This window comes from Protopterus annectens, chromosome 6.part0 (genome assembly GCF_019279795.1).
Source record: "Protopterus annectens isolate FY-2018-M chromosome 6.part0, PAN1.0, whole genome shotgun sequence".
NCBI classification, from domain to species: Eukaryota; Metazoa; Chordata; order Ceratodontiformes; family Protopteridae; genus Protopterus; species Protopterus annectens.
In genome coordinates, this window is record NC_056737.1 from 1,661,901,870 (window position 1) to 1,661,927,610 (window position 25,741).

Below are 25,741 nucleotides of genomic sequence, written 5' to 3' on the forward strand. Positions count from 1 at the left end.
AATGTCCAGATTTTTGCCTCGTATTTCCAGTCAGTTCCTCATAAACGTTGTAATTTTCTGGCAAATCAGTGTGATTGAACTCACTAAATGACATAAATTTCATTTTCAGAATTCATATCCTTTAGCAAATGCATGCTAATACTAATTATGTCATTATAACAACTTTTTAAGTCTGTAAGAGCAATATTTAAAATCTGCCTCTTTTTTGGGTGTTTGTCCCCCCCATTATTTTAGTCTTTGTCCAGATTTCTTGTGCTGATAGGTTAAGAGGTATGAGCCTGAGTCATGTCTGACAAAGGTCAGAAAAGGACTTTACTTACCTGATGAACAAATCAATATAAAATCATAATTAAAAAAAAAACAGGTAAATTATCAGTTTTTTTAAGTATTCAGAGTTATTTAGCAACATCCAAATCATCCAGTGCACTCTTGTTTAAGGGACAATGTTCTCATATTTGAGGAATATTGAAATTAGCTGATTTTGTAGCTCTTTATTGTTTTAGACCAAGCACAATCATCATTGTATCCTGTCAAAAATATGTTCCATAAGGTTTAGTCCAAGGAAACCTCAAATTTTCGATGATATACACTTGTCAGTGGTGTAGCATCAGTTTTAATGTACAGAAAGCTGTAATAAGAATATATGTGCATGCAAGCATACTTGTGTTTGTGTGAGTATGTGCTTTACTGAAAGAAAGCTTATACTAATTTGTGTGTGCAGATCATAAGAATTCACATGATCTATGGTGCTTTATCTGCTATCACTTCTATACTGTACTATTAAGAGAGCATTTAGAAAATGCTTATGTTTGCCTCCATACCACCACCATTTTTGATGAACACAGCTGTCCACAATTATAATCTTCTTACAGAAAGATGGAGAGAGAGTAACCTTGCCTTTCCTAATAGATTTAATCTAAAAAGGACGCTGGAGCCCTGGTATACCTTAACCTTTGAACTGAATGCCTACAAATTCAATATTTTGTTACCCTCCTTATTACATGCCATCTGCTTTTGGCAGATAGGAAGGTGGATCCACACCAGATAACCTCATATTGTCTCTCACTCACTTTATGTTGGTATGATCTATTGTCTCCCCCAAGAGCGTGTCAAACACATGTCAGACTGTGCCCATCTCAAAAAACAAAAGCAGATACAGTGTAGACACAAAATGCAGTCCTAGTCCTTCTGCTTACAGGATTTAATCAATGTGGGCCGTTCCCTGGTGATAACCCTCTCCCTACCTCTGTTTGCTGACAGAACGCAAATGAAGGGTCGCATTTCACAATTTCCTGAGATTACTCTATAATTAAGAAAAATCTACTTGTCATTGCCACCTCTTGTAGCAACACACCAGCATTCTTTTAGCACCCATCATTTTTCAGCCTGGCAACCCAACCAATATGTAAGCTCTTTCACTCAAAAAAAATTCTCTGACAAAAAAAAAATTACAAGCCGATGACACATCTCTGCGCAGCTGGAAACCAAGGCCCTACATAAGCTATTCCTTCTATCACAGCTCTATAGCAGTATGTCAAGCAGGTCTGTTCCTATTACACCCCACCATGCTAAGTGCCTAAGCAATGGTGAAAAGGAAAAAACCAAGATGATCTTTTTTTGAGAGGACTCAGGAAGTAAAAAAAATAGCGTCTTCTCCACATCACAGAAAAAAATGATTGCCATTAATCTTGCTACTGTATCTTATTAAGAAGTACATTCCTCATCTTTAGTCTTAAAAAATCCATGTTTATTGGATCATAGGAGGTTACTAGGCTAATGACCCTGGGGACCTTACAAGCCTAGCCAAGAGTTTATACCCAAAACAAAACCTCAGTCAGCACCTGTCCCACTGGTCAATGATGGACACATGTGGAACCCATGGGAAAGATTTATGGTATCCCATCCACTCTTCAGGGTTGTGCTTGAAGAGGGTCAGCAATGTACTCTGTTTGACACGTATGGGAAGTCTATTCCAGAGATGGGGGAGCCTCTGAGAGACAAACCTGTCTCTCTAGCAGGTTTTGTTAATGTCGCATATTAGATTTAGGCCTTTCAAGCTGGTAATGCATGAGGAGTTAGACTTACAAATATGTAGCATCTCCAGTAGGACAGAGTCAGAGATTGTCTTGTAGGTGAGACACAGATCACCTCTAAGCAATGTGTATAATACCAAACAGAGAGTGATAGTGATTTGAGCCTGCTTGCATAGAACAGATGTTGGAGGCCATGGATTCTCTTTGTGAGATATTTCTGTGGCCTTACCAGTTGGTGCAGGTGTCTGGAGAGGTACACACCAAACAAGACATTGTACTCAATTAATGACCTAATGAGGTAGGAGTACAGAGAGGTAATAACCTCCTTTTTTCTGGATGTAATCCCTTTACTTATGTGATGAACCAAGTAAAAGGCCTTTCTGACCACTACTGCTACATGATGGTTGAATGTGAGATTGTTGTCAACCTGTGTACTCTGGTCTCTCACCACAGGTTGTGTGCTTAGGCGTTGACGTTGATGTAGTAATTAGTAGGGGCCTTGTTTCTGCTGAATGGTATGATAATACATTTTTTTGCATTTAACTTAAGGCCATGACTTTGGCACCAGTCATGTGTTGCTGTGAGACCCTCCTGTAGTATGTTAACATCATTTGGGGAGTCAATGACAGCACCCAACTTACAGTCGCCCGCAAACTTGGTCAGTCACAGGCCTTTTGTCTTTACCTGCACCTCTGAGAAGTAGATGCCAAACAGTAGGGGTCCCAAAACAGATCCCTGGAGAACACTACTAGTGACAGGTCTGCTCTGCTGTTATAGGTGGAGGCACCTATTTTGACTTTGTGGGACCTATTGGTGAGCCAGTTGGCCACTCACCTGATGAGATAGGGATTTATGCCAAGTTGTGTTAGCTTTTCAATGATGCCTGAGTGGTGGACTGTGTCAAAGGCTTTGGCCAAGTGAAGGTAAGCTGTATGAACTGACTTTCCCTCATCAAGGGCCTTGGTGACAGTCTCAAAGAAGTCAACCAGGTTTAACAGGCAAGACCTGCCCTTGATGAATCCGAAATGGGTGGGGTCAAGTGCTTGGAGATTGCCTATGTCCTTGTTTATGAGATCCATAATAATATGGTCCAAGGCTTTACAGATCAGACTCATTAAGCTAATGAGGTGATAGTTTCCAAGGTCATTAGTGGCACCACCTTTGTGCAAGGGAATGACAATGGCAGTTCTCCACTCTGCTGGAAAGAAGCTTGTACTTAGGCTGTGGCTGAATAGGGTGCTCAATGGTAAAGTTAGTTCTTGCTGGAGATGGTGCAAAATACAGCCTGGGATACTATCATGTCCTTTGGAAGCTGTGTTCTTTGCCTTGCATAGGGCCTTTAATGCTTGATCTATGCAGATGTGAGGTGTGAGATAAGTATCAGGGATGTCAAAAGGGCTTTTGGTGGGGACAGGGAGTGAAGTATGTGCTGAACCTATCTGCTAGCAGGTTGGCTAAGTCAGCAAGATCAGTGTAAGTGGTACCATTAAGTACTAATTTGGAGCAAACCTGGGCTTTGTCATGGAGGTTCCTGACATAACTGAAGAAGACTTTGTGGTTTCCTTTTGTTTTGGAGGCTAATTTCGATTCATAATTGGCTTTGGAGGTTTTCACTAGTGATCTAATTTGCTTGTTGAGGCTATGGTGGGAGATTTTCCAATTGGGAATTTGTGCTTTTTTACCCTTGGAATTTAGTTTCTTCCTTTTATTGTAAAGCCTGTTGATAGAGGATGCCCAGCAGATACGTTTGTGTTTCCTTGAGGAGTGGGTTTTAGTTCTGTTGGGTATGGCTGAGTCCATGCAGTTGTACAGGTGCTTGTATACTGCATTGGTGTGCTGTTCAGCATAGTTGTCTGCATTCTCTGAGGGTGGTGGTGGTGTGAAGCTACTAATTCCCTCCCTTAGGAGTTTGTAGTCAGATTTTGACAAGATTTTTAGCCTGGTTATAGCTAGTGGGGTTGGGCGGGATAGAAACTTCGAATGAGACAGACTTATGATCTGATCTGATCTCACCGGGGAAGAACTTACTGTGGGAGTGGTGCAGTGGTCACCCATGCTGGTGAAGTTCACCCAGTCTATGGTGGGATAGCTGAAGTCACCAAGGGTCAGGGTGTTAGGAGTACCTTGATGGAGTCAGGTCAGGTCCAGGTAGGAGAGTGGGTGGTTCTGAGTCATGGATGGAGGTCTATAGCTGCTGGCTATGGTGTCTTGGCATCTGGCATCCAGCAGCACCTGTAATTCCAGTGTGTCATGCTAGCAAAGCAAACCAGGTGTGAGGTGTGCCTGTCCTAAATAGAACTCCACCACACCACCCACACAACTTCATTTTCTTAACAGAATGTGTGGATGTAATAATAGGAAGTAGCTGCAGGGTGGTGCAAGGGTGCTGCTCTCCCAAGGTGAGACACACATGTTGATCAGACATCACATCAGCATCGAGGTGAGAGAGAGAGGAGGCCTTTTCAGATTTTATGACCTTCAATTTGCTTTTTGACAGATCTTTAATGTTGGAAGATTTGTCTTTGAGACATAGATTAAAAAGCACAACAATGGGCCAGCAACAGAACCCCATGGGTGAGAGGTTTAGACCATCTCTGGCAAAACATCAAGGCCTGCTATCCATGTTATCCCTGGCAGACAGATACTGGATCCCCTTGGAATGACAGCAGAGACTAAGCCAATTGTTTTTTGTTGTTCTATTGAGTAGAGCCACTGGAGTGATCCCCGGGGTGAATTTTCTATTTCCCATCCACTCATCAAGATTTCTCTTAAAGATGGCCAGGGCCATCCTCTGGGATGTCTAGGAAGTCTGTCACACAGCATAGGATCTCTGGGTTATGAACCTGTCCTTCAGCTTTGTTCTGTGATTGTGGTAATGAGGTTGAGGTCTCTGGGAGTGTGTGGTGCGGAGGGATTGAGATTTATAGATGGCATTTCTCTACAGGCTGATTCAGACGGCGGCTGGCTTTGATCAAGGAGATCGCTTCACAAAGAGAAGTAATAGATATGAGACATATTAGTCAGTTTTTAGTCTGTCCATATAGGACAAGTGTTTAAGACTCCTAGGACTTTGTGAGAGCAGCCACTTTGTCTCCTTGTGTGTTGTGTCAGGTACATGACAAATGGGGGGGCATTATGATGATTTGGCTAATAATGAGGAAATAGGGGAAGAGATGACAGCTTTCCTGCATGCAAAGACTATGTGGCTAATGTGTGTGTCAAAAAACATAAAATGAGGTGGTGGTCAATGAGGCAAAACTGTCAACCTGAATGTTCCCCGAATCTTGCTTGCTTGCCTTCTTGTAATCCCTTCTGTGTTCACTACCATGGTGATTCATAAGACTTCTTTTTTCCCATTTTTTTCCATGACATATTGGCATTGATTGAACTTAAGGCAATCTGACACCAGTTAATGGTCTCACATCAATGGTATGTATGTATATATATATATATATATATATATATATATATATATATATATATATATATATATATATATATATATATATATATATATATATATATATATATATACATTACACAATCATATACACAAATTGATGAAATATCAATATCAATTTTAAACGATGAAATAAAAAACCTCAAAATAACGAAGTGAAACCATATGAATTTGACTATGAAATTTATGTTATGCATTTATACATTGCTGTTATTTGGTGTCTGTGGGGGTTGGTGTTTGCAGTTATGAGGTATCTTACATGAATGAGTCAATCTGTACATACTATGATCAAATCTTCTATGTTTATTGATCAACCGTTTGTTGAAATTGACCAAATTGTGTTTGTAATGGTTTTTCAAATGTTGAAATGGTGAGTTTCAAAAGTGTAGTAATTGAAAACACTGGTATATGTCAGTACTAAATTTTATTTTTTAATATACTAACTCTCATTTAAAAGATACACTGGGATGTAATACTGTAACCTGGGCAATCTTCATTTCTTAATCAAAAACAATTACTTGTCCTTTCCTTTGGTTTTTTGGTATATTTAGTTGGTATATTCTAGTATGTAGGGTTGTGAGTGATTGTGTTTGTGTTTGTGTTAGGAGTGTGTGTGGTGATGTGTGTGTGTGTGTGTGTGTGGTGTACAAAATCATATATATAAACCAAAAAATTCCTAACCTGAATCTACCACACTTACTGGGCCAGCCCACTCTCCTCCCTCCCTCCCTCTTATACAGTTCAGTTCTTACCAATATCCAGGCTCCACTCTAAAACACAACAGACTTACCATAAAATAGCCATCATTATTAACTCCCCATAACTCACACATACACACCACACTTTCTTTAAACTTTCTTTAATGGCACTTTTCCTTTCTTCTTATCAGTTTATCATATTACATTCATGCTACACTCTCATTCTTTATAAACCCTCCTTCTATCCATCTCTATCTTCCTTAGTCTCCATCTACATCCCATCCCGACCCCACGATTTCTTGATATCTAAAATGGGCCACAAGCCCAGTTGGACAAACCGGTTAACAAATGTCAATAAATAAATAAATAAATAAATAAAATATATATATATATATATATATATATATATATATATATATATATACATACTTTCCTTGACATTGCCTTTTTAGACCAGTTTTCAGTTCAGACAAAAAAAGACAGCTTTTTATTCAAACTTTGTCTTTATTATGAAACAAATTATTCTCCCCTTATTTCCTCAAAGACCATAAAATTACCATCTATCTATTCTTTTTATTATGCACTTTAACAAAACAAAAAACAGTTGGTTGTTAGTAGAGTAAGCTCACTCATGCTCACAGCAACTAATACTAATTGCATTTCTCATTCTCTACTAAAGGTGAGGACTTTCAGTGCAAGGAGTTATCTAAATCAGAATACTGTGTGTGTATTTGGGGCACAGTTACTGCAGTGAAAAACAAATTTTTCAACTTCACAGTTCTCCAAAAAATCAAAAAAATGTATTAGCTGATGGTTGGAGTCCTTCGCTCATTCAGTCAAGAGTATAAGTTCAGGAATGAGCAATACATGTAAAGCTTCTATGTTACTCTGTACATAGTGTGTATAACATTAATCGCTTCTCTGCCCTTATAATAAAGCGATACTTTAGAACTAAACTCCTCCTTTGCCATTTGCCATTTGATTAAACACAATGAAACACAATATATATATTGAGTATTCTGAGTGCTTCTGTGCTAAAAAAAAAATAATACATAACATGGTAATAAAATGTGTAGAAATAAAGTTAAATACTCCAAAAAGACAAAAAGACAGACAGAAAAAAAAAAAAAACAAAAGTCTGAAAAGTTAGTTCAAGAAAAAAAAACATGCAAAAAATTTAAAAAACAACTTTATTGTAAGCTGAACTAGACTTAATAATGTCTTCCTTCAAACAACTCTACATTTAAACATTAAAAAAAACTTAAATAACTTTTTTCAAGTCATGTGCTACAATTGATTAGATAATTTAATTAACTAATTAACTCATTAATTTGTCATGTATAATATATATAAAATATAAATATTTCAAAAATATTGTATATAATGTTAATGTTTATAACTCATATACAGACTGTTAGCTGTTTATAATTTTAAAAAAAATCTATTCTAAATAATCCATATCACATACCCAATATAAATAAAAAATAATAACTTTTAAAACTATATTGTATATATATATATAACCCCAATAAACCTTTAATTTATATAATACTTTCATAAATTTTATTCTCATATAATTCATATAAAAATCATATAAAAAATTTAATAAATAATTATAATAATTTGCAAATACATCATAAATAATAATATATTAAATATATATAAAAAATATTAATAAATTAAATACTTATTTAAAATTAAATACATTATCTACAAACAAAAAAGCATACATAACGTTTATTACTACATAAAAATAAAATAACTATTAAAATTTAAATAAATAAAATAACTACATGAAGTTATATATTTCATTTTAACATTTTTATTTAAAAACAATTAATTGCAAATCATTGCAATCTCATCTTGCAAGCAGATTACTATTATCATTTATTTGTTTCAAAATAGAAAATTTGAAACTGTGATCTGGGTGATCGATAATGTGTACTGCCAAAGCGTTGCTGGAATCCTTCTTAGAAATTGCATATTGGTGCTCAATAGTAATCTGGGGCCATGGCAAATATTTTTAGAAAAGGAAGAATTATTTTGGCAAATACGTACTAGCGCATACATGCCACCAGGATTAAATGAACACATCTCTTTAGCATGTATTTTAAAGCACTTAGCTTTAAAGAGATGAACTCGTGTAGATTTGCAATTAATTGTTATACACTGTTTATGTTTAAATAGTATAAATTCATGTTAAATATGCATTTATTTAAACATGTATAGTTATTTTTAGCGTAGTTGTAGATTTTTTATGTATAGTATTAAACACTATTAGGAGATAACGTAAGTGTGCTTTTTGTAGAGTATTTTCAGATAAGAATTTTATTTATAAAGGTTTTTTTTAATATATATAATATATTTAGTAGAAATTATTTTATGATGTATGAGCAAATTATTATTTGCATTTCATATCAATTTTTTACATTGGTATGTATGAATATTATGAGAATGAAATTATTATTTTTGGTATTAAATTAAAGGTTTATTGGGGTTATATACACAATATAGTTCATTAGTTTTAAAAGTAGTTATTTTATTATGTATATGAAGTGGATTAATTTTGGGTAGTTTAGATGTGTCTTATAAATTCCTTAACAGTCTGTATTGACGATATGTATTATAAACATTAACACAGCATACAATATTTTGGCTATATTTTATGTTTACATAAGAATATACAGAGGGAAGTGAGTTAATTACCTAATTACCCAATTATCTAATCAATTGTACCACATGACTTGAAAAAGTTATTTAAGTTGGTTTTTAAATGTAGAGTTGTTTGTCTGAAGAAGGAGGAATATTAAGTCTTCCGAAAGCGCTTACAATAAAAGGTTGTTTCTTTTTTAAATTTGTTGCACGTTTTTTGCGAACTGAACTTTACAGCTTCTGGTTTTAGAAATAAAGTTAATGATTGAGCAATACTGTTAGGATTAATTTTTGAAGAGATGTATTTTAATATCTTGAAAGAAATACCATTACTATGGACGGTTGTTTGGCAAACACATATGTTCTTGATGGTATGCAACGAAATAGGACTGCTTACAAGAGTTGAAATGAAAAACTGACTTACAGCCTAATGTTGAACGTTTGGCATATGCTAGCATTCCCTGCCATGGACTTTTGACAGTAAGCAGCATTCTGTGGGCATGTGCAGTAAAAGAAATTGAAACCTCTGAGAGATGTTGTGCAAATCCAGTGTTACATGGCTGGCCTGTTTCACTTTGCCAAAACAAAAATAATATTACATGCTTTCTTTCAAAGAAAGCACGTATATTATCTTTTTTTAGGCATTTTCTTTGGGAAAAAGAAAGTTAAATGGCATGCAGGAATGCTCAGCTTCCCAGCATCCCACCACGCTATGCCTCTGACTCTTGATCAGGCTCTCCATAATATTCCCTGCATCTCTAATGGCAGTGTCATGCTTTTAAGGAAGTCTCATATATATCAAGAAGCTATAGACACACATTGAAGACAATTTAGTTTGAAATTCTTGTTCAAAAGATTAACTTAAGAAAATGGAAACCAAGCAGTTTAGCAACCACAAAATGTTGGCAAAAATCAAAGTTAAATGTAACAACCTTAGCCTTTAAATAAACCAAAACTGAGGCAGTTATGGCCTACAACAATTTGAGGTTATTGGTTTGATAACAGCACTCTTCATTTTACATGATATTAGTATATTATTTTGTGAAAGATCATGTTCTGCATGCAAAATGTTACAAAATCTTTACCCTACTTATTATATTTTATAGAGATACCCTTGTCAGAGGAGCTATTTAAGACTTTGGAATATGCCTTTCTATTCTTTGCTGTTACATCAGATAAATTGTTGCATAAACTTCTCACAACACATAATAATAGCTGTCATTTTATTACTGATGCTTCTTGTATAGAAGTCTCTGTAGTACTTTGACTAAAGTAAAGTGGTTTAAAGTTAATTTAATAACTAATCTTATTAACTTTACACTAATTTTAGGAAAGTTAAATTTCTCAAATCCAGAACATTTATAAGGCCATTGAGATTATGAAGTTTATAAAGAAAAGACCTTAGCTTCCCTTATCACTGACTTCATTGTACCTCTTAAGGCCTTTTCGATTCTAGGACAACAAATATTAAATTCTGCTCTTTAAAGCTTTAGAGATGGAGTAAAGGAAATGTTCATTAATGAAGCCCACCTGCAATTGTGTAATTGTTATCAAATAATTGCATTTTTGTAGCATCTTTTCTCTTACCTTTCACTGATCTGTTTATAGAATGGCATTGCATTGTGTGTGTGTGTGTGTGTGTGTGTGTGTGTGTGTGTGTGTGTGTGTGTGTGTGTGTGTGTAATACAAATTATTTTGCCCAAAGTTATATTAAGTTTTAAATATCTATTTTTCAAAATTTATAATAATTCCAAACAACTGACAGTGTCAGAGTTTATTTAGATTATGCTTTTTCCTTTGAATGCAATAACATCATAAATGTTGAGGGCTCTTGTGATCCAGTTCACATGCTTATAAAACAAATAACAAATCAACAAACAAGCAAAAATAAATACACAAGAGAATAGATAAGAAATGTCTTACCAGTACAAAAATGCACAGAATACTGCCACACTTATAACACTGAATGGAATGATGTGTATTACATATGCCAATAGCATGTGCCATTTCTGATAGAGTCCATCCTTACTTTCTTGGTCACTGATTGCCCTTAGAACTGGAACTAAAATGGACAGAAAAACACACAGAAAAAATGCATTTTGGTAGGCTTTCTATAAAATGTTGGGATCTTAGCATGAGAATAATTAAATCCAAGGGGCGTGGGAGACAAAGCCTGTCAAGGGGTTACATTTTGCCCCCTGTAAAAATATACATATACTTCAACAATTCTGACTGTAGCTTTCAGAGTAATGTGTTTCAGTCAATGATAATTCGAGCAAATATGTACATAAACAATTTTGATTGTGCAGATATATTTCAAACAGATGCTGTTCTTGTAAACATAGTATAACCAAGCTGTCCATTAGGAGGATATTAATCTAAATAGTAACTTTGCTGTGTTTTGCAACTATTTGTCTATGTACTTTACTTGTACATTTTTCAGTGTGTCTTTAACTTGACTTTCTTCCTCTTCAAAACATACCCCTCTGTCTTGGCTTCTGTTTAACTAAATTTTTACATCTTTCAGTTTCCTTTCCTTGGATGTTTATTATGTTAGGAACTTGGAAAAGCCTAATTGTTTGGTGAGGTCCATTTTTGGCCAACCTAGGGCACTCTTCTTTACCCCTCTGCTGCTAAAAAACTGCATTTTCTGATGTTTTATTTATTTGTTAATTTCTGTAAACCAATAGTTTCCTTGCTAGCACCAACGTTTCACCTTTGTTTGGAGTCATCTCCTATTTGTCTTGGACTTATAGAACTAACTTGCTGTATTTTCTTTGATACAGAGTTACTAGTGTTTGTTAATCACATCTTGTAAGCTGTTATTTGGACCTAATGTGGAATCAGACATCATAAACCTGTTCTGTCATTTGTAAAAGTAACGCCTGTAGTCTGTCATCTCATGAAATAGTCCAGATGTATAATAATTAAATCTTAACTTCCACTTCTTACAATGTGAGTGTATATTGTGGTTATCACATAATGATCTTTAAAGGTACCTTTTTCATTGTATATGAGTGTCAGCTTTAACTGTTTCTTCTTTTGATGTTACTCTTCTGTGTTGTATATGGCGTAGTTTCTTGGGGACCCCCTATTTGTGAGCATTGTCTTATGACATTTTCTTGAGAGAACACTTTAATTTTGTTGCATTCCCTTCCTTGATGTGCTTCTCTATATATTCAGCATTTTTGTAGGAGAGAAAAAAGATTGTAGCCATTATAAATAACATACCTAACTTTCAGAGTTTTAAAATACTTTTTAACAGTGGAATAAAGTTCTTTTTATTGACAGTTTTCACACTACCATTCATGGGAACTTGTAAAATAATAAGGAATCTCAGAGCCCTCCACCTGACCTTGAAATGTTAATCAGGTCACAGTACAGTTAGACTTACAAATTTTACATTGTTGTTGAAACCCGGTGTAAAAATTGCTTAGTGACAGTGAAACCATTCATAAAGAAGGGTCTTTTCACTATATGGATGACATAAGGGTCAGTAACAACTAGCTCCGGCATACAGATGGAGATATACTGCAAGTTATAAATAGCTTTGTGATCCTCTCTGGGTACAGAAGATGACTTATAACAGCTTTACAGATGAAATTAGGTACATTTGAAATTAGGGCTTAATTATTCCAGGGCCCATACCGTGGCATGCCATGTCACTGTTTTCTGAATTGCTAGTGCATACATGACTGGCTTTTTTTACTTGGCAAGCATGCATGACCATGCTGGACAGTGCGATGCAGTGGGGGTGGCTAACTTTGGAAGACTTTGGCAGCTACATGCTGGGTTAATCAGGGTTCTATGCCAAGAATATGTAATAAGATTCAGAACTAAGTAATGAGATTCATTTATATAGTTTTCTGAATATCATTACCTCACTCTCTGCCGTAGCATCTATTTAAGTCAGTTGCAGGACTGGAGCAACATTGGGGAGGCATAGGTGCACATTGTTCCTTGGTATGACATCATATAGAGGGACAACAATGGGCATTTACTATATGGGTAGCACTACAGGATGGTTAATTTCCTCCTCAGTGTTACCTCAAACCTGTTTGCATCCCACCAGGAGGCAGGATAAGTGCATGATTCTGTGATCCAAGTACAAGAAAGAATATCCACAAAAAGATATGTGGCAACCGGTGGTATAAGAAGAACTTATTTATTGGAAAGACAATTCATTTTGTTGGATGGAATTAATGCTGTCATCTTAAAGCATATGGAAAGTTTGGAGTTTTCCTGGCAAGAAATTAGTTTGGTAGCTCTGATGGCATAGAGGGATGATGCCCAGACTACGGCCCAGCTGACCCAGGTTTCATCAGCAAATCGAGCCAATGATGGATGGGCAGGAAGGCAGTACATCAATGATACTCTGTAAAGGGAAGGTGTTGTCCAAAGAGGGGAGTTGCCCTTGGACATACTCAATGAGTGTGGTGGGCAGGGAAAGAGAAAAAGTGGGTGGGGCATATAAAAAGACTCCCTCCTGAACAGAAGCACAAATGCCCAAGTACCCAGGACAATCCTAGGATCCACAAATGGCCCAGGCAAATTCAAAAGTAGCACAAGGGGGTAGGGGATGGCTGGTAGACTCAGCATGGATGTTGGACACTGGGAGCTAGGCTGGTGCAATGAGGTTTGAGGGAACTGAAAATTAAAAAAATAAGATAAAGAAATTACTTTTACAAAATATGCTCTTCAGGATGCTGAGCTTCCAAGCTCATCAGATTTTTGTATAATTCTTATTGGTGCTGAGAAGGTATTTTACATCTGCTGTGAAAGTCTGGGCTATGTAAAAACTGAAGACTGATACTTGCAGTATTTCATGTGTGTGAAATGTTTTCTCCTTTTCCATTTCTAGATCTAAATATTTAAAAAATATCAATAAAAGTAATGAAGCTGAATTATGATTGGCTGATATGCTTCCCTCAACTTAGTCTTAGTGTATGTATTAAATAACATTTAAAGCCTCGTAACAAGAGCATTTATATTGGTATAACTACATTACTGAATTAATTATATTTCAGATATGAAGTTCAGCAATATTTAAATGTTCATGAAGCTTGAATTATTACTAAACAACATAATTAATGAAATAAAAATAAAGCTTCCTTATCACATCAGTTAAGATAGACCATAGACAAAAAAAAAAAACAAATCAGACATAACAAATAAATCACAGACAATCAAATAAACTGCAATATTTAGACTAAGCATTTAAACTAATAGTAATCCAAATGCCTCAGAACATAACTCTTCATAGTTACTACATGGAAAAGAGAGAATACTCATCTGCAATGATGATGATAATAATAATATTATTAATACAAAAGTTATACACTAAATATCTCACACATTTAATTAATCATAGCTACTCTGGCTGTGAAGTAATTTTTGATCACCCACAGAATGAATAACAGTTACTGTGCCTTGAAAAAATCACTGTAGCTTTCATAAAGTGATGAATAGATATCAAGGTATTACTTTTGAAATGTTGGCAGACCTTATGATATGGGGAGAAGCATTCAGTACTTTGCTTTAGGATATGAGGATCTTATTGACAGACTGGAAATGTGCCTTATATGAAGAGATAGGCAAAAAGGTCATCCTCCATTTAGCAAGCAGAGCAGAATTGCACACCCAACACATAAATGGAAGCATAAGGGAATGCATGTGAGGTAGTTATTCTCAATAATTGGCCTGATCAATGTGGAAGTGGCTACCTCTTCAGACCTTGATGATATTCTTTTGTCAATTAGTTGGTCTAAATAAAACGGTTTCCTTACAACTGTTGTTGCATGATGGTCAAAGAAGAAGAGCTATCAACCCAAGTGCCTAAGACTTTAACTCCATTTCCATTTTGTAAAAATGAGTTGTATAGACAGGATGATGAGAGGAGGGGTTATTTACCAAAAGCGATGTTACTATACTTTTTAGCATTTAGTCTGGGCCCAGTTTTTGTTTACCAAGAATTTACTAGGGCAAGTTCATTCTAGAGGTTTGTGTGTCACAGTGTGACTTAACATTAGCCTCAGTTTGCAATCATCTGGAAATTTTGTTTGCTTGGGGTCTTGCCTCTGTACTTGGAGATATGAGAAGCAAATACCAAAAATGAGAAGTTACAACACTGAGCCCTAAAGGACACCCCTGTTTACTTTTACACTTCCTGTTGAAGTACTTGCAACGTACACTGTGTGGGTTTTCTTTTCCAGCCATTTTACCACATATGGATTGATTTTTAAAGCATTTAGCTTATGTATAATGCCAGCATGGGGAATGGTGTCAAAGGCCTTAGGCCATGATATGCTGTGTGCACTGTATGGTCACCATCTATAGCCTCTATTACTTTTTGAAAGAAATATACCAGATTAAATAGACAGGATCTACCTTTCACAAAACCAAACTGCTGGAATCAATTCTAACAAGATTCCTGATATCACAGTTTATGAGATCAGTTTTAATATAGTCCATGGCTTTGCAGATGAGGCTTGTAAGGCTGATAGGTCTGTATTTACCTGGGTCAGTTGTAAGGCCATCTTTATGATGAGGCTTCACTACTGCTGTGCAGCACTGATCAGGGACAAAACTGGCAGCTAAACTTAAGTTAGATAGTTTGAGGAGTGAGTCTACAGGGCATATTTAACAGTATTAATTAATCAACCAGTATATTATCACGTTCCATGGAAGAAGTTTATTTCTTCTTGTTAGCACTTTCAGTAAATGATCTTTAGAGATAATTGGGAGAGTAGTGGATTCAGATATTTTTGGGGTGAATTTGGCACTAAATTTGTTCTCAAGCCTATTGGCAAAGTCAGTTGGGTCACAATAGGAGGCCACATTATGAATAAGTTGTGAGCAATATAAGCTATTGTTTTTAGTTTTCTAACATAGCTAAAGAAGGATTTATAATTACCTTTGACTTCAGAGTCCAGCCTAAGTTCATGGAGCCATAAAATGAAAAACCAAGACCAAACTAGGAAAAACAAAAGCTGATGACCGCAGTAGAATCCAAGTAATTTATTAAAAAGTTGTTAGCGCTTTCATGCACATTAAGTGCACTTCTACAGATGACATTACAAGAAAAAACACTCAGTATATATAAACCATAATTAGGAATCCATTAAGATCAGCTAAATTCTATAAACTTTTAAAGAACCATTCCATTCAAGAACCGGCCATTTGTTATATTCTTAAATGTTTAGCAAAAAAATACTAGTACTATTTTAAGCCAAGATATACAAAAAATTCATGTTCAACTATAAATTCAAGAAGCTACTTAAAAAATCTTACTAAAAAGGATATATATATATATATATATATATATATATATTATAATATATAAATATATTAAATAAGAAACATTTTTTGGACAGATCAAATTATTCAATGTTCCAAGGCTTTGAGTTTAAGTAAACACGTTCAATAATTTGATCTGTCCAATAATAGAATTTAGCTGATCTTAATGGATTCCTAATTATGGTTTATATATATTGAGTGTTTTTTCTTGTAATGTTGTCTGAAGAAGTGCATTTAATTCATGTGCATGAAAGCGCTAACAACTTTTTAATAAATTACTTGGATTCTACTGCGTTCGTCAGCTTTTGTTTTTTCTAAGTTCATGGAGCCCTTTAATGGACCTGATTGTTTCCTTCATTTTTATTTCTTAACATTCTTTTGTAATCATCTTTGAGAAGATAGGTTTCAGATTTACTAAATATTTTAAGGAGTTTCTTTTTTTTTGTTGTTGTACAGTTTATTTATTGTGGTGAACCACCAGGGTGGTTATTTTTGGTTAGTGATCTGTTAATAATATATTGGAGTGGAAGGGAGATGAAGCTGTTGTACACATACATTTTAGTAAGTCTTTCAGACTCTTGTGTACCTTCATAAATATTCATGGTCTATCAGAGTCTGCTGAGCCATGACTAGGGAATGTCTCTAACTGGTTTGCATTCAGAATGATAGTTTGATGGAAGGACAAAGACTGTGTATAATCTCTGATGTATGCACGAGCGGAAATACCTTAGTGGATAAGTTGTCCTTGTGGATTTTGTTTAATTGGCAAAAAGATCTTCAGTGGAGTGTGGCTCTGATATTTTCTAGATGTTGTGTGCTCTGTTGCCTGCTGGTCATTTGAGGGACACCTTCCAAAAAGTGTTTTGATTTTTCTAGGAGTCCTGCCTGATTCTCCTTACTATATGTTATTTGTCTTACTTTTAAACCAAATTTTGATGATACAGATACAATCCAGCAAATGTTTGCCTTTAGGATTATAAAGATATACCAAACAGATGTTTTACTTTTATCAGCTCATTGTAGTTAGCCATACTTCAGAATTTTAAGTAATAGAATTTGTAGCTGAAACATTGTGCTCTGATGGGGAAGGAGAATGTTAAGTGAATATTCCAGGGCTGTGCCACTGAGATTTTTTTTTTTATGTCACACTCAACCAATAAGTATTTACCAACTCAGTAAGCAGGGAAAGCTCATATATTCCCAACGCCTCACTGGTTAGATCAGACCATAGACTAATCACTCTGGATATCCACATTCTGCCCCCACCCCCAGTCAAGGAAACCAAAACTTTTCAAAAGCAAACTTCACGTTATTTAAGAGCGAGGTGGAAAGGTTCACAGCCCCCATGCTAAAGGACAACACTGCCCAAGCTGCTGAATCCCTTACAAAGGCACTCTATGAGCACCTGCAAGGATGCATGAATCATGCTATCCCAAGCAAAACCAAGACTCACTCCTCCAAGAAAAGGAAACCAGTCTGATGGACCCTTGTCATAAACAAGCTATACAACAGAAGGAGGAAACTAGTACAGAAAAGAGTAAAATCCCAAGAAGGAAAGACATCCCTGATCAGTATCAGCAAGAAACTATGATCCCTCATAAAATCATCCAAGGCTAGCTTCGAAAGAAAAATTACCAAGGACTCCAAAGATAACCACAAAGCATTCTTTAGCTATGTCAAGAACCTAAGTGGAAACTCTCAGATCTGCTCTGAGTTAGTGCAGAATGACACAAAATACACTGAACCGACTAATATTGCCAACATTCTGGCAGACAGGTTTAGTGCAAACTTCACCCCTCCTCTCACCCCCTAAAGGGCCCATAACTATACAGGAAGAATGTAGAGCCTCAGCAATCACTGACACACAGGTTAAAACAGCCCTATCCAAAGCAAAAACACAGCTTCAATGGGAGCGGACGGTGTCCCAGGCTGTGTCTTACATGAAATCCAAAATGAACTAACCCCTCACCTAAACACACTGTTCAGATTCAGCCTCTCTACAGGCTATGTACCCATAGAGTGACGCACAGCAACAGTCATTCCACTCCACAAAGGTTGAGCCACAACAGACCCCGGGAACTATCGCCCTATAAGCCTGACTAGCCTAGTCTGCAAGGCTATGGAGCGCATCATCATTGAACTCATTAACAGAGACATTGGGAACCTCCAAACATTGGACCCTACCCAGTTTGGATTTGTTAAGGGCAGATAATGCCTCCTAAATCTGGTGGACTTCTTTGAGACAGTTACCAAGGCTTTAGACAAGGGAAAGGAGGTCCACACAGCCTACCTAGACCTTGCAAAGGCCTTCAACGCCATTCCCCATTCTGGTATTATTAACAAGCTCACCAGCCTGAACATAAACCCCTATGTCATGAGATGGGTTGTCAATTGGCTCATGGATAGAAACCACATGGTGAGAGTTGCAGGCTCTAGGTCCGACTCTAAACCGGTTACAAGTTATGTTCCCCAGGGCTCAGTCCTGGGACCCCTCCTGTTCAGTATATACTTTTCAGAGGTACAGGCACACACAGGAGGACTATGGCTGACCAAGTTCACAGACGACTGCAAACTGGGGGCCACAATTGACTCTCTGGCTGATACAGACATCCTCCAGAAGGGTCTCACTGAGATGGATACCTGGTGTCAAAATGCCAAAAAGTGCATAGTCATCCCCTTTAGAAAAAACAAAGTACCTACAAACTACCACATACGTGGTAGTCCCCTAAATACAAAAAAATGTAATAAGGGGTCTGGGGACCCAAGTAGATAGTAATCTCTCCTTTGATAGGTTCATAGGTTCATAGGTTTATACTAGGCTATCTGCCCTAAGGCATTTATAAGCCTAGCCCAAAGTTTTGTGGCTTACGCCACCCCTTATATGAAAAAATACTGTGCCCATTAGTTTGTTGTGCCTCTGTCCAGCAGTGACAGAGAGATGATTCCCGGGGTAAACCTACGATCTCCCATCCACAGGTCAAGATTTCTCTTGAACAGAGCCAGCGAGGTGCTCTGCCTCACATGGACCGGGATTTTATTCCACAGCATAGGGAGTCTCTGAGTGATAAATCTATCCCTCCAGCACATCCTATTTATATCCGTGCTAAGGTTTAAGTCGCTTGCTCTAGTGGTTTTGGTGGATTTGGATTTTCTGAGGTGGAGCATGTCCATTAATTCCGGGTTGGACATGGCCTTGTATGTCAGGCACATGTCACCTCTGAGCAGATGGTATGCGACTGAATAGAGCTGGAGTTTCTTCAATCTGGCAGCATATGACAGATTTTGGAGTCCCTTTATCCTTTTGGTCAGGAACTTTTGGGGTCTCTCCAATTGCTGCAGATGTCGGGTGAGATACATCCCGAATGGGGCATTGTACTCGATCATTGGTCTGATAAGTGAAGAGTACAGGGGAACAATGACCTCACTAGATCTGGATGTGAATCTCTTCATGATCAGGTGGGCAATGTAGAAGGTCTTTCTAGCCACTTTAGCAACGTGAGTGTCAAAAGAAAGGTCACTGTCAACCTGGGTCCCCAGGTCCCTGATAATCTTTTCTGTGCTTAGTGGATTGCCACCTATATGGTAGCTTGGGGTTACCTTGTTTTTCCCGAAGGGTATGACTATACATTTTTTGGCGTTTAACTTCAGGCCATGGCTCTGGCACCAGCTATCTGTTTCCGTGAGTCCCTTCTGAAGGATATCCATGTCCGATGCACTTTCCACTATGGCGCCCAGTTTGCAGTCGTCTGCAAAGTTTGTCAGCCAAAGTCCTCCCATGTTGGCCTGTACTTCTGAGAAGTAGATGCCGAACAATAGGGGGCCAAGGACCGAGCCCTGTGGGACACCACTTGTGACCGGCTTGGAGTCTGACATAGCGCCAGCAACTCTAACCCTGTGGGTTCTGTTCTTAAGCCAGTTTGCAACCCATCTTGTGACATATGGGTTTACATTTAAGCTGGTAAGTTTTTCTACAATACCCGAGTGGGGTATTGTGTTGAAAGCCTTTGCAAGGTCAAGGTAGGCTGTAAGGACTGCCTTTCCCTCATCAATGGCCTTGGTGACTGTTTCGAAGAAGTCGACCAAGTTCAAAAGGCATGATCTGCCCTTGACGAAGCCAAACTGGGTCGGGTCCAATGTCTGCAAGTCCCCTATATCTTTGTTTATGAGCTCCATTATGGTCCTCTCCATAGCTTTGCAGACTAGACTTGTTAATCATATTGCCAAGGTGGTTAGAAAATCCTTCTATGTGGCCCACCTCATCACAAAAGGGTTCGCATCTAGAACAAAAGAGGTTATTGTGCCCCTCTACTCATCACTCATCAGACCCATCATAGAGTACAATGCCCCATTTGGGATGTACCTTACAAGACACCTGCAACAGCTGGAAAGACCACAGAAGTACCTCATCAAGAGGATTACTGGCCTTAAACAGATGCCCTATGCAGCCCGACTGAAGAAACTCCAGCTGTACTCGGTTGCATACCACCTACTCAGAGGTGATCTCTGCCTGACATACAAGGCTATGTCCAGCCCAGAATTGATAGACATGCTCCAACAAAAAAAACCCAAACAAATCCTTGAAATCCACACGCTCTAGGGATCTAAACCTCACCACAATGATAAATAGGACATGCTGGAGGGATGGATTCCTGTCCCAGAGACTCCCCATGCTTTGGAACAGGATTCCAATCTACATTAGGCAGAGCCCCTCACTAACACTCTTCAAGAGAAACCTTGATGAGTGGATGGGAAACAGAAAATTTACCCCGGGGATCACTGCAGTGGCTCTGCTGGACAGTGGTGTAGGGAATTAATGGCTCTGCTGGACAGAGGCACAGGGAACTAATCTAAGGGGGCAGTGAAAGCCAACACATTCTGGCTAGGCTTACAGATGCCCTCAGGCAGATAGCCAAGTACTTACCTATGAACCTATGAACCTATATTTGATTAAATGTATGATAACTGACAGTTTTACCAAACAGCTTTGGCTTTCTCGAAGAGGCATAGGTTGAAACAGTACAGTGGTCACTAAAATGAGGATTGGGAGTCTGGTGGAGTGACAAGCCTATGAACAGAAGTGGATAAGACCTACTCAAATGTGCAATGATTAGATGAATGTAGGCTAAGTGTGGTAGAGAGTGTTATTAGCTGTGTTATTCATAGACTACTGGTCTTTTGGTTCTGGTGGATGTTCAAATCTCCAAAGATGATGGAGTTTGGGCAGTTAATACAAGTTATTATTGCTTCCAGAAAATTGCAATCTGTCATTTTAATGGTTGGGTTTGATTTTATCCAGTGATAATAAAGAGTTTGTGCTGCCTCCAATTGGGCAGGAACAGATGATACAGTTTGTGTCAGTGTCTTTATTATTAGTGCAGTAAGCATTTAAGATAACTTAAATGCTCAAACTGACAAGTAGGAACACACCATCATGAGATATAGCTGCTGGCCAAATACTACAGGAGGGTTGATAAAGAGATCAGATGGCTGAAACAGACAGTTAAACATATTTATGATGCAACCTGCATTAAAGAAAATGAATGGTATCTTTTTAGAGCTTTATATGTAGTATGTACTGGACCAGGTTTAGTTTGACGTCACCAGCCAGTATAAGTAATAGAAGTGAAAGGTTCAAAACAGTCCAAGAAAATGTTGGTATTCATAAGGAAAGGAAAGGAAAGGAAAGGAAAGAAAATGGGAAGGAAAGGAAAGGGAAGGAGAGGAGAAGAAAGGAAAGGAAAGGAAAGAAAATGGGAAGGAAAGGAAAGGGAAGGAGAGGAGAGGAGAAGAAAGGAAAGGAAAGGAAATGAAAGGAAAGGAAAGAAAATGGGAAGGAAAGGAAAGGAAAGGAAAGGAAAGGAAAGGAAAGGAAAGAAAATGGGAAGGAAAGGAAAGGAAAGAAAATGGGAAGGAAAGGAAAGGAAAGGGAAGGAGAAGAAAGGAAAGGAAAGGAAATGGGAAGGAAAGGAAAGAAAATGGGAAGGAAAGGAAAGGGAAGGAGAGGAGAGGAGAAGAAAGGAAAGGAAAGGAAAGGAAAGAAAATGGGAAGGAAAGGAAAGGAAAGGGAAGTAGAGGAGAGGAGAAGAAAGGAAAGGAAAGGAAATGGGAAGGAAAGGAAAGGGAAGGATAGGAGAGGAGAAGAAAGGAAATGGAAGGAAAGGAAAGGGAAGGAAATGAAAGGAAGAAAGGGAAGGAAAGGAAATGGAGACTCTGTAGTGTGATTGTGGTGGTTGGCATGTAGGGAGACAGCAAAAAAGGTCAGGGTAAAGTGTAATCCTTTGACAAATTGTGTGCGTCAGGTTGGGGAGTGGGGGTGTATATAATCTGTAGTTTGTTATGAGATGAGTAGGTGAAATAATATAATGATTACTTCTAGAGTAGGGACCGATAATCCACCTAAGGAAAATGGTGACTAACATAAACCAGCAGCAAGTATTAAATCACATAAAGACTGCAAATCAGGTAATCAGGTCAGATGATAGGAACTAATATCATACAGCCACCTGTAAAAAACACTGACACAGGTGGGGGGCTGTGTACTTGGCAAGGATGAGGCATGTAACAACAGGTATGTTTCTTTAAGAAACTAGCTCACTTAGTTTTTCATAGCACCAATATGGGAATATTATAGTCTGGTTTCCTGTACACTGCTGCTCAATCTGAAAGAACAACTGGAATTTAATTGCTGGAACCTGTATTTTAAAGACTGCCTTCCAGACTATCTGCAAATATACAGAGCTGAGTATATATATATTCTAGCTTATCAGTGGGAGTGGTAAGCAGTAGGTGACTTGTCTACCACATAAGGAGTGGTTCTGGCCAAGAAATTGTAGTTATTGGCCATTTGGGCAATGTCTTCCATCTCTCTCAATTTTCTGATTTGAAAGCCTGCATTTGCACTTGTTTCTGTCTTGTAACTCGTCTAGTGCAGATACAGATTCTTAGTTTTAGCACTTAAATTTGCTTATTCATGCCCAGCACTTGTTCAGAACTTGTAAGCACTAAATAAGCTACTAATTACTATAGCACTCAATCGTCCTCATTACTTAGAGGAAAACAGTTTTTGTACTTACTTTTCTCACTTGCTTAGAGAAAAACAGCTCTTGTACTCACTTTCCTCACTTATCTAGAGAAAAATAGTTTTTTTACTCAGGCATGTCCAAGGGTCAGCTCCCCAGTGTTCTCTCCTGTCTATCTGATGAATCTGGGCATCTTGAGGCAATGTAGAAATTGCCTCATGTACACAGACAACCCTCTCCTCCTACCACCCAACACTACAGCCTGTGAGAGGTGCACTTATCTAGCCAAACTGGAGGTAAAGCTCTCTCCAACCAAGACTGAACTTGACAGTCATGAGAAGAAGGTAAACATTTGCACCACACCACACTCATCACATAGTCTCACTAAATCTACACCACCAAAATCCACACATAGTAACACAAAAACATTTGCAGATGCTCTCAGTAATAATCTGTCTAAGCAACAGAGACCTCCAAAGCAGAAACGCAAGCAACCTCCATCCCCCAACACAACCTAATGACACACAGCCCACAGACTCAGAGTGCCACTCAACCACAGCCAATAAGGCAAAACAACGTACTCAACACACTAGTCATAGGTGACTCTATAGTCAGGCACACTGATGTCCCACTCACCAGGCTAAACAAGGAGAAGGTTACTGTCAGCTGCCTGTCGGATGCCAGAATCCGCCACATAACCCACGCACTCAGGTCACTCCACAACAAGTACAAATATGACTCTGTCATTGTCCATGTTGGTGTGAATGACTTGAGACATACCTCCCTGGACTGAATGAAAAGAGACATGGAAGAGCTCTCTGATCTTGTAGCCCAGGCAGGTATGAACCTAGCCCTGAGTAGCATTCTGCCATCACCCAGAATGATACTGCAGTACAAGGACAAAATGATTGACTTCAACAATTGGCTAAGCTTCTGGTGTCATTCTAAGGGGATCCAGTATCTGTCTGCTTGGGATGACATGATCGACAGACCACAATGCTTTGCCACAGATGGTCTGCACCTGTCACCCCTGGGATTACGGATACTGGCTAAGGCTCTTGCTGCCCCTATAGTGCCTTTTTTAGGCAAGGTTCAAATAAATTCACCATCATAACAGGAACAGGCAAGCAAAAACTGAAGGTAAAGCTACTCAATGCTAGAAGTCTAAATCTCAAAATGCACTCACTCGAGGCACTCCTTAAAATGGAGAACATCAATATCTGTGCAGTGATTGAGACCTGGTTCAAGGGTCCAGAGAGCACCCCTGCACTACCAGGCTATAACTCATGCCACACTTTTTGGCCATGTAATCTGGACCAAAACACCAAAGGTGGAGGTGTGTCCATATTCATTAAGGATATCCACACCTCCAGGCTAGTTGCTCAGCATAATGCATCAGAGGTTATCCAACTGCAACTTACTCTAGGCAAAACTGCAATCCAAATTGTAGCTTGCTACAGATCCCCCACCATGCCACAGGATTCCCACTCCTATTTTCTTGATGTACTGGAAAATATTAGGGTTCAACCAAACACCCTAATAATGGGGGACTTCAACTACCCCACCATTAACTGGGAAAACTACTCATGTACCAACTCTTTAGCTCAACGCTTTCTGGAATTCATAAACTCCAATGCCCTGGATCAACTTATACACACCCCCACCAGAGGCAACAATATCCTAGACCTAGTCATTACCAACATGAGTGACCAGTGTTCCACACCTAAAGTCAACTCCTCGTTGGTTCGATCTGACTATAAGCTAATCACCCTTGATATCCACATCCCATCCCCAACCTCCATTAAGGAAACCACAGTAAAAAAATTCTCCAAAGCCAACTTCATGCTTCTTAAGACAGAAGTGGTGAACTTCATGACACCCATGCAGATGGACAATACAGTTACAACTGCTGAATCCTATACAAATGCACTCTATAAGCACTTACACGAGTGCATGGATCGTGCTATCCCAAACAGAACCAAGACACTATCCTCCAAAAAAGGAAGCCAATCTGGTGGTCCTCTGCCATAAACAAAGTGTACAACAGAAGGAAGAAACTGTTGCAAAAGAGAGTAAAATCCCATGAGTGGAGGAGCTCCCTGGTCAGCCTCAGTACGAAGCTGAGATCCCTTATAAGATCCTCCAAAGCTAGCTACGAAAATAAAATTGCCACTAATTCCAAGGACAATCACAAAGCATTCTTTAGCTATGTCAGGAATCTCGATGGCAACACCTAGATTTGCTCTGAGTTACAACAGAAAGGCAAGAAAATTACAGAACCAACTGATATTGCCAACATCCTGGCAGATAAGTTCAGTGCTAACTTTACCCCCTCTCACCCCCTAAAGGGCCCGTATCTGTACAGGAAGAATGCAGAGTCCCTGTAATCACAACTACACAGGTAAAAGCTGCACTCTCTAAAGCCAAAATCACAGCATCCATGGGACCGGACAACATCCCAGGCTGTATTTTACATGAACTTCAGAATGAACTGGCTCCCCACTTAAGCACCATGTTCAATGATAGCCTCGCATCAGGCTTTGTGCCCACTGAATGGCACACAGCAACAGTTATCCCACTCCA

At 38.2% G+C, this 25,741-nt stretch overlaps 1 protein-coding gene across 1 annotated transcript in view; it reads right to left on the minus strand.

Moving 5' to 3' along the window:
* Positions 1-25,741, minus strand: part of ABCG5 (ATP binding cassette subfamily G member 5) — a 438,604-nt gene that overhangs the window by 82,721 nt on the left and 330,142 nt on the right. The window contains exon 10 of the mRNA XM_044073759.1: positions 10,767-10,905. Coding sequence (XP_043929694.1) covers positions 10,767-10,905 — 139 coding nt within the window. The remainder of the gene's footprint in view (positions 1-10,766; positions 10,906-25,741) is intronic.